This window comes from Chaetura pelagica, unplaced genomic scaffold (genome assembly GCF_000747805.2).
Source record: "Chaetura pelagica isolate M959 unplaced genomic scaffold, ChaPel_1.0 scaffold349, whole genome shotgun sequence".
NCBI lineage: Eukaryota > Metazoa > Chordata > Aves > Apodiformes > Apodidae > Chaetura > Chaetura pelagica.
Window position 1 is genome coordinate 46978 of NW_009954611.1, and position 11542 is coordinate 58519.

General features: G+C 41.4%; 1 protein-coding gene across 1 annotated transcript in view; it reads left to right on the forward strand.

The window, feature by feature from the left end:
* The window catches only part of SVEP1 (sushi, von Willebrand factor type A, EGF and pentraxin domain containing 1), a gene marked incomplete at its 5' end in the record, with an annotated part of 79966 nt that overhangs the window by 38637 nt on the left and 29787 nt on the right, over positions 1 to 11542 (forward strand). Inside the window, 8 exons of the mRNA XM_010005461.1 lie at positions 287 to 457; positions 1175 to 1348; positions 4293 to 4412; positions 5182 to 5358; positions 6147 to 6231; positions 6555 to 6746; positions 8465 to 8632; positions 9739 to 10411. Of these exons, the coding sequence (XP_010003763.1) occupies positions 287 to 457; positions 1175 to 1348; positions 4293 to 4412; positions 5182 to 5358; positions 6147 to 6231; positions 6555 to 6746; positions 8465 to 8632; positions 9739 to 10411 (1760 nt within the window). The remainder of the gene's footprint in view (positions 1 to 286; positions 458 to 1174; positions 1349 to 4292; positions 4413 to 5181; positions 5359 to 6146; positions 6232 to 6554; positions 6747 to 8464; positions 8633 to 9738; positions 10412 to 11542) is intronic.

Consider the following 11542-nt stretch of genomic DNA (forward strand, 5'->3'; position numbering starts at 1 on the left):
GATGGTGTTGGGTCAGAAAGAATTTTTTTCTTGTCTTTTATTATAAAAATAATTGGATTTTATTTAAATATCTACTGCCTCCTCACCTCTTGTCCTAGCAATTCCTTTTCTGATGTTGCTTGTTGATGATTCTCAAAACCCTTTGAACCTGAACAGGATGTAGCATACATAACACTTCCCAAAGATTTCTCCTGGATAAACTTATACACAATCAAACACTCAGATAACAAATATATTAATAGCACATAGCTGTATCTCTCACTGTATGCATATATTTTGTCTACAGACTGTCCATCTTTGCAAGGATCTATACCCCATCTACGAGCTTCTTCTGCTGATGTAAAGCCAGGGTCAAAAGTGAGCCTGTCCTGTGATCCAGGCTTCCAGATAGTGGGAAACTCTGTTCAACACTGCCTTAACCTTGGACAGTGGACACGGCCTTTTCCCCGCTGTGAAAGTGAGTTGTCTTAATGGGCTGGCAGAATTAGCAAACCTAGCAACTCTATCACTGTCCATGGCTTGTTTACCCCTGAAGCTATGGAGTTATTTGAGTCCATCCATGTCACAGCATATACACATATACTTAAAACTAAACTCATACTTTAGTGAGCAGGAACTACACCACAATTGGATTCTGCCACCTTTTTCAGTCAGTTTCTAATGCCTATGACAGAAATTAGTCTATTTGAATCAGCAATACGATTTGCCAGACTTTGCTCTCCAGTAGCACCTGGTCTCAGACCCATACTGTAACTTCTGAGGGGTAATGTGGTAGCTCGTTTTCTCAGTGAAGGAAAACAACAGAAAGCCCCATGGAGGCAAACTTACTTTTCTGTTTTCCTTAAAACTCACCACAGATCATTGATTATCAGGGGAAATGTCCTGTAACTTGAAAGGCATCTGGTCATATCTTGGTCACAGATGTCTCTTCCAGAGATAGCAGAATAGCAGGAGCTGGAAAGTCCTATCAGACTGACAGGCGTCCACAAAACAAGACCCTCCACCAGACCTGGAATCGGTTAGCTACCTGAAGAAAGTTGTGGGCCCACTTGCAGACAGGATTCCACGGTTGCAGAGAAGAAATCTCCAGTGGTGGCTCTCATGTAGAATGATTTTGAAGGTGATCTGTGTCTGCTCTGCTAAGATCTGTGTCCTCTTCTCACTCATGTTGCAGGAATCAGCTGCGGAGTGCCTCCACCTTTAGAAAATGGATTTTATTCAGCTGAGGACTTTTTTGCTGGCAGTATTGTTACCTATCACTGCAACAATGGCTACTATTTGTTGGGTGACTCCAGGATGTTGTGCCTAGACAATGGGAGCTGGAACAGCATTTCACCATCTTGCCTTGGTGAGATGTGCTGGCAATTTTGCGCTTCTCCTGTCCCCTTGGGTTTAGGTGGAATTTCATTCTGAAATTGTGAAGGCTGACCAGAGTCTCAGAAATCACACCCAAAATACTCAAAACTTCTGAAATACTGTGAAATACTGAAATACTGTGCTCAGCATTATTTGAAACTAAAACTACATTCTGGGACCTTACTCTGTCAGTCCTCTTGTATGCCCCACACCCTATACATAATAAGCCTGTCTCCTTCCAGGTTCATTGAAGTCTGGAGTCCTTGCATTCTCTGCTTCTGACCTGTGCTTTTCCCTATGCTCCAGCATGCTGTCAGTGTCCCATACTCTCTGACCAGGTTCTTTTACATGTTTCATACATGGAAATTGAAATGCTTAATATCAAATTTACTTATGGTTGATGCTGCACAGGATTTCTATTTTAGCAGAGGGATACCAAAAATACTGCATAACACAATACAAATAAAAGCAAGTTACTGTTAGGCAGTGATTGCAGTACACAGTTCAATCACTCTATCGGTGTGTTTCTCATTACCAGTCTCTATAATATGCTCACTGTCATGACACTGGGCATCCTCAGAAGCTGGACATGAATACATGGATTGAAACCAGCTCAAGCCACTAGTTGTCTGGTTTTTATGTTGGCTTGAGCCATGTATTCAGTTCTCCTCATGTTGGTCTGGCTAACTGGGATAGACATTCACACTCTTTTTAAGGAGCTCTGGAAAAGCATTTACACCACCAGTTGATCCATCCAACTGTTAACAGGTGTTTACCTAAAACAAAGACCATCTTCCAGTCCCCTTTTGTTGAGCCAGCTTCTTTGTAATAGGTCAGTCACACCCCACATATTTCACTGAGCTTCATGGACAGATCACCTTTGCCCATCTCCCATGAGCCTTCTTCCATTGGGAGGGTTTATTTATCAGTCACACACGTCTGTCAGCAAGTACCTGCAGCACTGAGAGGACTTGGAGTGCACTTATCAACACAGTTCACATAGTTGCCACACCATGACTTACTTCCTGATCGGCTGAGTCTGATGTACCAGATGCAGCTGCAGGAGCTGAAAGGTGAGACAGACCAGCATTGTACTGACTGCAGTGTACTAGATGTGACTCTTCTTACAGGGCCATATCTCCAGGAGTTTTCTGCTGGAGTAGTCCACTAATTATTTGTACTTGGATTGCTGTTGTCTTCATCATGCCTAACATGGAAGTTGTGGGGTAGCAACCTGGCAAGATTTCTGTTTGATGTGACTTGTAATTTTATGTAAGTGTAGCACATAATTTTTTCAGTCAAGACAAGCAAAAGTGAAGCAAACTGTCTTTTAATTCTGCCAAAATTCACTTTGGAGTAGGATCCGTCTGGTTTCATAGCTTATCTCATTTCTCAGTACTCCTTAAGAACCTCCAAACAGACTGTCCAGTCTGCTGCTTCTCTCTTTGCTTTTCTCCTTTGCGCTTATACCAAGACCTGAAGATGAGCAGGCTCAGGGCAGATGCCACAGGGCTGTCCAAATAGTTCAGTGTCAGTCAAGTGGGACTCATGATGTCAGGAAGGAGAAGCCCTGCACCTCACCCTCCTGCTTGCCTTCTCATAAAGCAGATTAGACCAAGGGGAAGATGAAAACAAGTGGCTTAGGAGCCCCTCCCACACTTTACCTTTCTGATTCACACTCCAGGCAGGTGCTAACAAAACCTGGTACAACTGCACCTTGGGGCATTCCTTTTGCTTCGTTAGGAATCTGATTCATAGTGTCCTTCCATTCTTCTTGCCTTACAAGACCTTACAGGACCAGCAGTCATTCCAGTTTGGCCATGGTAACACTTTACATTCTCCCGGTGCTTGTGTATTTGGCAGCTGTTCTGATTTTAATGTGCAGTTTTCATCCTACATGTCAGGAAGAAACTCCTTTATTTTTCAGAACATGGTTGTCTTCTTTCATGCTGGCCAGACTCATTCAGAAGTGAAGAATAAACACACCAATTCAGTAAACTTCATTGTTTTTATCCAAGTTGGGTTTTTTTGGCCTGGAAATGGGCGAAGAACTCCAGCTATATGTCTGTATGGTATACCTAGTTCAACAGCTGTCCTGTAGCAAGGCTTTAAATGGAGCTATCTTTTTCTGTCTAACAGTCTGATTTATGCAAGGAGTAATCCCTGATGCCAGCATTTTTTAATTAGATACTTTGACGCTGACTGTTTGCAATTTATGACTCGTTGTTTACATACCAAGAACACTTTTTCAAAATCAGTCAGGATTTGAAAGCTGATTGGAAGTACTCTGGAGTGAAGGATTTTATTTTTATTTTTATTTTTTTTGCAGTACCAAGCTATATGGAGTATAAATAATCAGTTGGCATTTCTAGGCACTACTGTCACATAGATATAAAATATAAATATGACATATTTTGAAGGAATTTTTGCTTTTCTGGCAACTGCAGGCACTTCTTGTTCATGCTGTAATGTAATCCTGATCACCAAATATGAGGTTCTAATAGTGATTTGTGTTCAGAGTGTTTCCCTTCTTGGCTAAGTTTTCCTGTCTTATAGGTGGGAAGTTTGAGATATAGAGAATTTCCCAAGAAAGTGCTTGATGCAGAAGTCCTTCTTCAAAGTGTCAGTCCAAACTAGTAGTAACAGCACATGAGTTACAATGTCTATTATTTAATAGTGGGAAACTAGGTAATGTTTTAGGTCAATAGGATTTGTCTCTGATTTTCTCATGTTACACAATATTGTATAGTCAGTTATATAGAAATCATAAATATTAACTAAAATGTTTTTACTAGTGCTTCAAAAATGTGATTGAAGTAGGAGTGATTGTTAATTGTGCTATTTAAAGCCATTCCTGTTGACAGACAGAAATTTAAAGCAGATGCTTATTAGAAATACCACCCTGGAGACATCTATTTTGTGTTTCTTTTTTGTAGATGTTGATGAATGCGCTGTTGGATCAGACTGCGATGGGCATGCCTCTTGTCTCAACACAAATGGATCCTATGTTTGTACTTGCATCCCTCCTTATACAGGAGATGGTAAAAAATGTGCAGGTATGGGAAAGAAAAGGATAAGGCTAGCCTTTCCAAGGTTTGTACAGGTCTGTATCCTGCCTCCCACTGTGGAAGACGATTGCAAGTAATGGAGGTACAGGACGGGCATGTTCTTGTCTCCAGATCACTTTGGCCTGACTGCAGCTGTGATGAAGTGTCTCCTTTTGCTTCTTGAGTGCTCATCTCTCCCTGTGGAGACAGCTGTCATGCAGATTCTACTCTAAAGCAGACACTGATGCAAAATCCTTGTGCACGTGGAGCACGTGCTGAAGACTGGGAAAGCTGCATGCCACAAGGTGTCACTTCTCAGAGCAGATCTGTGCAGTTAAGAAATACTTGAATACAGGCATATCAGTAGGGCTTGAGCGGTCTGTGGAAACATTAGGCAAAGTAAGTTTCCATGAAGGTAGAACTGGCATAGGTTGGAATAAAAGGTAGATGAGCCATATTCATGTTGGACATGCTGGAATGGGTTTTCCCTTACAGAGGGAAAAAAGACTGTGACATGTGATTGCTTCTGACAATGAATGCAAACTCAGTTACAGAGTGCTCTTTCATATCAAGATTATCTTAATTGCCTGAGTCTGCATGATTGCCTGTCACTTACATACAGGACAGAGAAAGCTGGTAAGGCTGTAAACTGCTTCTGAGTGTGTTCCAGGTGCTCTGCCTCCCCACATTCAGTAAGTGCTTAAGGGCATCTTCTGCAACTGGTTTATAAAACCTGGTACTTAGTTATGTTATTGGTAGTTTCTCTGTTCCTCCTCAGAACCAGTGAAGTGCCGTAACCCAGGAAATCCAGAGCATGGCCGCTTACATGGGAACACTTACAGTGTTGGCAGTGAAGTAACATTCTCCTGTGAAGAAGGTTTTCAACTGACAGGAGTGACTAAACTTAAATGCATGGAGTCCGGGGAGTGGAATCACCCAATACCATATTGTGAAGGTGTTGTTCCTGGGGAGAATGCATGTTGTAGTATGTGTTGTTAGAGAGGTGGAAGGGGAAAAGTAGTGTGGAGCCTTTAGGGGCAATGACAGCTAATGAAGCCTGTCCTAGCAGACCTGGGTCCAGTGTTGAAGTCTCTCTGAAGAGTTGTATGCAACAGTTGAAGCTTCTCCAACAACTGTCGTATTCATAGAGCTACTGTCTTAGGCAGATTCTCTGAAGTGTCAAAGGTGTAGACTCATTTTAATACAAGCATTAGGAATGTCTTTCGTCTCTTCCTAGCCTCCCATTTTTAAGTAATTTGTGAGAGTTTAATGTCTTAAAGATCTGCAAATGTGTTTCAGTGGATAAAAAGCAACCAGAGGACAGGCTATTGCATGTACATATACATGGTATAATTGCAGAAACTGCTTCTTTAGGAAACCAGAGCTAACGAGGTGAATTAACAGGGTAGAATGAAGGGATGACAAAGACACTGTGGAAAAAAAAACAACTAACAACCAGTTACTTTGTCCACAAGGAGGGGTGGGTATAGAGTCCTCTTGACAGTTGAGCACATGATTTGTAGAGCCGGTGCAACTACCTGTTTCTAGTTAGTCCAGTTTCTCAGTAGGGCAAAGTCAGATAAAGAGCCCTAAATGTCAGTTATAGCTTAGTCCAAAACTCAGTGTCACCGAGGGCTTTACAGCTTTTCAAAGCTATTTAGAGAAAGCAAAGCAAATCCTGATTTTCTGTTCTTTTTTATTTGTGTTGTATCAAATCTCTCTTGTGATCTTGTCTTTTTAAAGCTGTATCCTGTGGTGGTCCAGTTATTCCAGAGAACAGTGCCATTTTGGGTTCAAATTTTACATACCGCAGTAAAGTGATGTACAGGTAGGAATCCAGTAAGTTTAAAGTGCTATATTAATGATAGATTGAGAACTGTCAACAAATGAGAGAATGGCTGAATGGGGAGAGTGCTTGAAATGAAGGAAAGGAGCAAGATGAGATTAATGGAAAGATACTTGGTTATAGCTGTGGCTATCCACTAGCAGAACTGAATGTTTACTTCAGTATTACCTCTCTATGCCCTGCAGAAGAAAATGGTGTATGCTGGTGTGGATTAAGAGAGGAAAGGGGTGATTAAGAGAGGAAAGGTGACTACCTTGTATATCAAAGGCTCTGTGTTTGATAGCAGTTCTTTTCTTCTAACTCAGATGCAATGATGGATACAAATTAGTGGGTGTAAAGGAAATTGTGTGCCTTGCTAGTGGAGTTTGGAATCATCCTCCCCCCTCGTGTGAAATGGTGACTTGTCCTACCCCACAGGATATCAGCAATGGAAGATACACACTCACTGGCACAACCTACCTTTCCTCTGTGTCGTATGCCTGTGACAATGGATACAGGTAAATGCAGGAACTTCCCTGATCCAAATGTGGGCACAATGTTTGCTAGAAGGTCTAACTTTTTTATGAAAGAGACAAAGAAAGGTAAAATGCTAAAACAGAATTTTAACTTACTTAAATCTTGAAGGTACTTTCTGTATTTCATCCTGAATTGGAGCAGTTCAAGACCATTCAGAATTTGCTCTATACATACTGAGAGACATACTTTGAACATTCAGAAAATTAGTTAGAATTATGTTTTAAAGTTCTCATTTCTCGCTGAATTTTATCACACCCTTACAGCTTTAGCTCATACCCAGTATTATTTTTGCTATTGTTTTACAATGCCTTTGATGAAAGAACCTTCTGGAAGTTACTAATTTACTCCTTGAACTCTGTGTAGTACTTATTTATTTTAGGCTTTTATTCTGTTTTACATTTGTAAGCTGTAAGATTTAAAACACATTTTTAATATGCCTCAATTAGAATTTAATACAGTACTCCTGTATTCAAGGGTGTGGCATTAAGTGCAAGTTTCTACTTCTCCTGTTCTGAGCTTGTACCTCTAGCAAATTTACTCTGATATAAGCAGGCTCATATGGACCTGTTTAGGTCAATTTTTTTTTCTGTATTTTACTGCTGCAAGCATTTTCTTGTAAAGATAGAGTCAGGTAGGTAAGGTATATTCATTTGGTGAGGTGAATGTTTTAAGCCTGTTAATACAAACTGTTACCTGATCTGCAGTCCAAGGTAGTGTTAAGTTGTAGATCCACAGTGTGGGCTTACCTGTACCCCAGTAAACTAGGCAGTGTTTTTAACAATGTCAGTGAGGTTTTTTAACATGGATTTAGGTCATATAGGCAGCAATTGCTGCATCTTTCCCTGCCTAGCATAGCTTGAGGAGAGAAGTCCTCTCTCATTTGGTCACCACTTCATTAGCCCCTGAGCTTATTTCAGTCAACTAAACATGGGGTTCTAATACTATTTTAAACTAAACGGTAGGATATCAGACATACCTGTGTAGGGCTCTCAGATATTATATGGGACCTACTGGGAATCCATAACAGCTGACAGAGCAGCTGGAGGCCAGGGGATTCACCTGGGTCATCTCAGGTTGGTGTTGCATACCTCTGTTCAGACAACTGAGTCACACCTTTTGTACCAATGCATTGCTGTTTCCTCAGCTAAGGAAACTAAGAAATACAATCAATTTCAAATTTATGTGGTCATACACTCAAGCAAAGTCCTCTACCTCCTGAAGGAATGGAATGCCTTTTTGTAAACAAACCTGAACTGGAGCATTTCCTTCATTTTTCTGAGTGAAAATAATCCTTGAGTGCATCAGGTCGCAGTCTGAAACCTAGTTGTGAGTCTCAAGATTGGCATGGTGTTAATGAAATAGAAGTAAATCTTTAGACTTAAGTAAGTATTTAACCACCCCATGACTTTCTTTTGTGGCTGAGAGATGGCCAAAGCCACAGCAGAAGTTATGTTGTGTCTGCATGGTGCTTTTAGACCCCACATTAATATCACTAGCTCTCCAAAATAATTTCAAGAGCAGCTTTTTTTGCAGTATCAGCAGTACAGACGGCGAGATTCTGGTCTCTGCTGAAGTCAGTGAGAGACTCCCCTTGGTTTCATCCAGGGCAGGAAGTCAGTGAGAAGCAAAGCACCTCTTTCCTTCTCAGTTCCTCACCTGGACTGAAATGACAACCTCAATAATGATCTTTGTGTCTCAGTCTTCAGGGACCTTCCGTACTAGTCTGCGCATCTTCAGGGAACTGGAACGGCACGCCTCCAGCTTGCAGCATTGTCTCTTGTGGATCCCCTCCTACCATCAAAGATGCAGTCATAAATGGAAATAACTTTACTTTTGGAAACACAGTCTCTTACAAGTGTAAAGAAGGGTATGTAGACAAGCACTGCTGGACTAATAGAAGAGTAAAACTGGTACACAGCTTTATAAGCACCTCAAGCCTTGTAAATGGGATACAATAGCAGCATTTGAAGAGGGTCACAGCTGTCCATAACAGTAAATGGAGTGGCTCATACTAAATGTTGGCACGTAATAAGGTCTTTTTCTGGAGTGCAGTTTTGAGGCTTTGAAAACAAATCCTGCAAACAAGACAAAACACTTTAACAGATGTTGCCATCAAAAGCTGAACTAACACTGTCCAGCCTTCAGCTGGAAAGAATCACTGGGAACTTTGCAGTAGTTAGTGTTTCTTTGCTTTCTGTGAGAGGAAGATAGTCACAGGTACTGTGACTAGACAGTTGCATGTTTAAGCAGCAGGGATTTAAGTAGGATGGTGAGCAGCATGGAGTAGTGCCTGTCACTGTATCCCAGAGGCAGATTACAGAAATACTACTACATTAACAGTAATTATGTACTAGAATTTAATTATGGGGTTTTTTTCTTTTTATCTACTCAATGTTCTTTTTTTAAATTGGATTTTATAACAATTTTTACAGAGTCTTTTTAGGAAGAAGTTAAAAAACTGCCAGGTGCATTACTGGCAAGAGCATCTCTGTATAGCTCACTAAGGGACTTATCATTGCTTGCAAGTGTGAAAATAGATTGATAGGGCTGATATAGGAATGTAAAAGGCCTTTATGAGCTTTTAATCTCTTTCTTCTCCATTCAGTGCTGCTAAAGGGAAAGAATTTTTTAGTGAAGTAGTTTCTTTGAGGATTATATGGACTCTTGAAGCACAGTACTACATTTGTTGTAGTTTCAACCAAAATGGAAGTTCAGAAATGGTAATTAGATAGATAGATAGATGACAGAGAAACAATAAACACAAAGTGTGCTAGTATATCCCTCAATGTGATATCTCACCCATGGGCATGAAGGCTTTAAGATTTTCCTTCCAAAGTCGATCATAGCATTTGTAAATCCTGTTTTTCCACGGTGCTAGCAAGCAAGGTTGTACTGCAGGGGCTTGAGAAAACTGTAGGTAGCATTCGACAATGCTTATCTGTTTGACTTCCTATGTGATTTCCTTATCCACAGCTACACATTAGTTGGCCCTGCAGCCATAGAGTGCTTAGCCAGCGGCGAGTGGAGTGTGAGCCACCAGCAGTGCCTGGCAGTATCCTGTGATGAACCACCCCATGTGGAAAATGCATCACCAGAGAGTGGCCACCGCCTCTTTGGCGATATAGCTTATTACTTCTGCTTGGATGGCTACAGCCTGGCTGATAACTCTCAGCTGCTTTGCAATGCAGAAGGGAAGTGGGTGCCACCAGAGGGCAGGGAAATGCCCCACTGCATAGCTGATTTCTGTGAAAATCCATCCACCGTCTCGTACAGCATCCTGGAGTCCATTAGTAAAGCCAGGTTTGCAGCTGGGTCTGTCGTGAGCTTCAAGTGCATGGAAGGCTTTGTTCTGAACACTTCAGCCAAGATCGAATGCCTTCGAGGAGGGCAGTGGAATCCTTCTCCTTTGAGCATCCAGTGCATCCCTGTTCGCTGTGGAGAGCCTCCCCACATTAGCAATGGCTATGCCAGTGGGGCCAACTACAGCTTCGGAGCAGTGGTGGCTTACAGCTGCAACAAGGGGTTCTACATCAAGGGAGAGAAGAAGCGGACCTGTGAGGCCACTGGTAACTGGAGTGGCAGTTTGCCCACATGCCACCCAGTGTCCTGTGGTGAACCACCGCAGCTTGAGAATGGCTTTTTTAAGGTACAAAATGAGTTTTCTCATCCACCTGGTACCATAGCAAACTGAACATGTCTTCACAATTGCTGCTATTGGGATTTTCTTGCTTCTGTTTTGTTCTTCTGTTACAATTAAGGAAGCACATGACTGGATGTAATAAGCGAAGGCAGAAATGGGCGAATTTGCAGCAGAACCGTGTCTGGAAAAACATGGACACTTCCATAGGATTTCCTATCTTAAAGAGGGCTTTCTGACTCAAGATGCCATATAACAAACAATTTATTTCCTTAATGTCTTACTCGTCATTTGTGTGGTCCATGGGTGGCTTTCCAGTGCCATCTGGAGACATTTGTAGTACTGTTGACAGTTCACAAGCCTTTTTTTTTTTTTTTTCACTGCTAGGAAAAAAAACCCTGATTTCTAAAAGATAAATCACGGTGAGATAATTTCTCTCCTTTCAATGCAAACATACTTTTTTACTAAAGACAGAACTTCTGTTTCCTTACCAAATCAAGCAGCAATGTCTGAAGTTAAAAATACCCCTGTGGCTGCCCAAACCTGTAACAACTATTTAACCCATGTTGTGCTTTGATGTACAAGGGTAATATTGTGGTAAGGAAGGTAAAAAACACTTTTGTAAATATTTAACTTTAAATTTTTAAAGCACTTTTCTTATGAACCTCCCTCCCTCCTTTCTTAAATCTAGCCACCAGCAGTCTGCATTTGCTAAAAATAGTGGGAACAGGGTTCGCATCCAAGTTCCAACACGGGCTTCCAGCAGTAATAGCAACAGTTTCTGTTCAGACTCACACACAGTTATATCCTCTAATTAATGCGTAATACTCTTGTGTTGTCTTCCTTAGGTAGGATCACTCCTCCAGGTATTCCTCCCAGTTAGAGACATTTTTTAATTCCTCAGAGTTCAGCCTGCAACTTTGAGGGACTCCTTAGCTGCCAGCCCAAGGCCCTGCAGCTGCATTTCTGGCACTTAACAAACGTCTCCTAGCAGTTGTACATTTGAGGGCTTCAGCTTTCAGTATGCCTGTAAGCTAAATAATCACAAAAACAATAGGCTATTTCATGGCATCTTCTCCTAACTTAATTCTTTTCTGCCTTCCTGTCTACACATCTTCATGGCCACACAGGTCAGGAAGG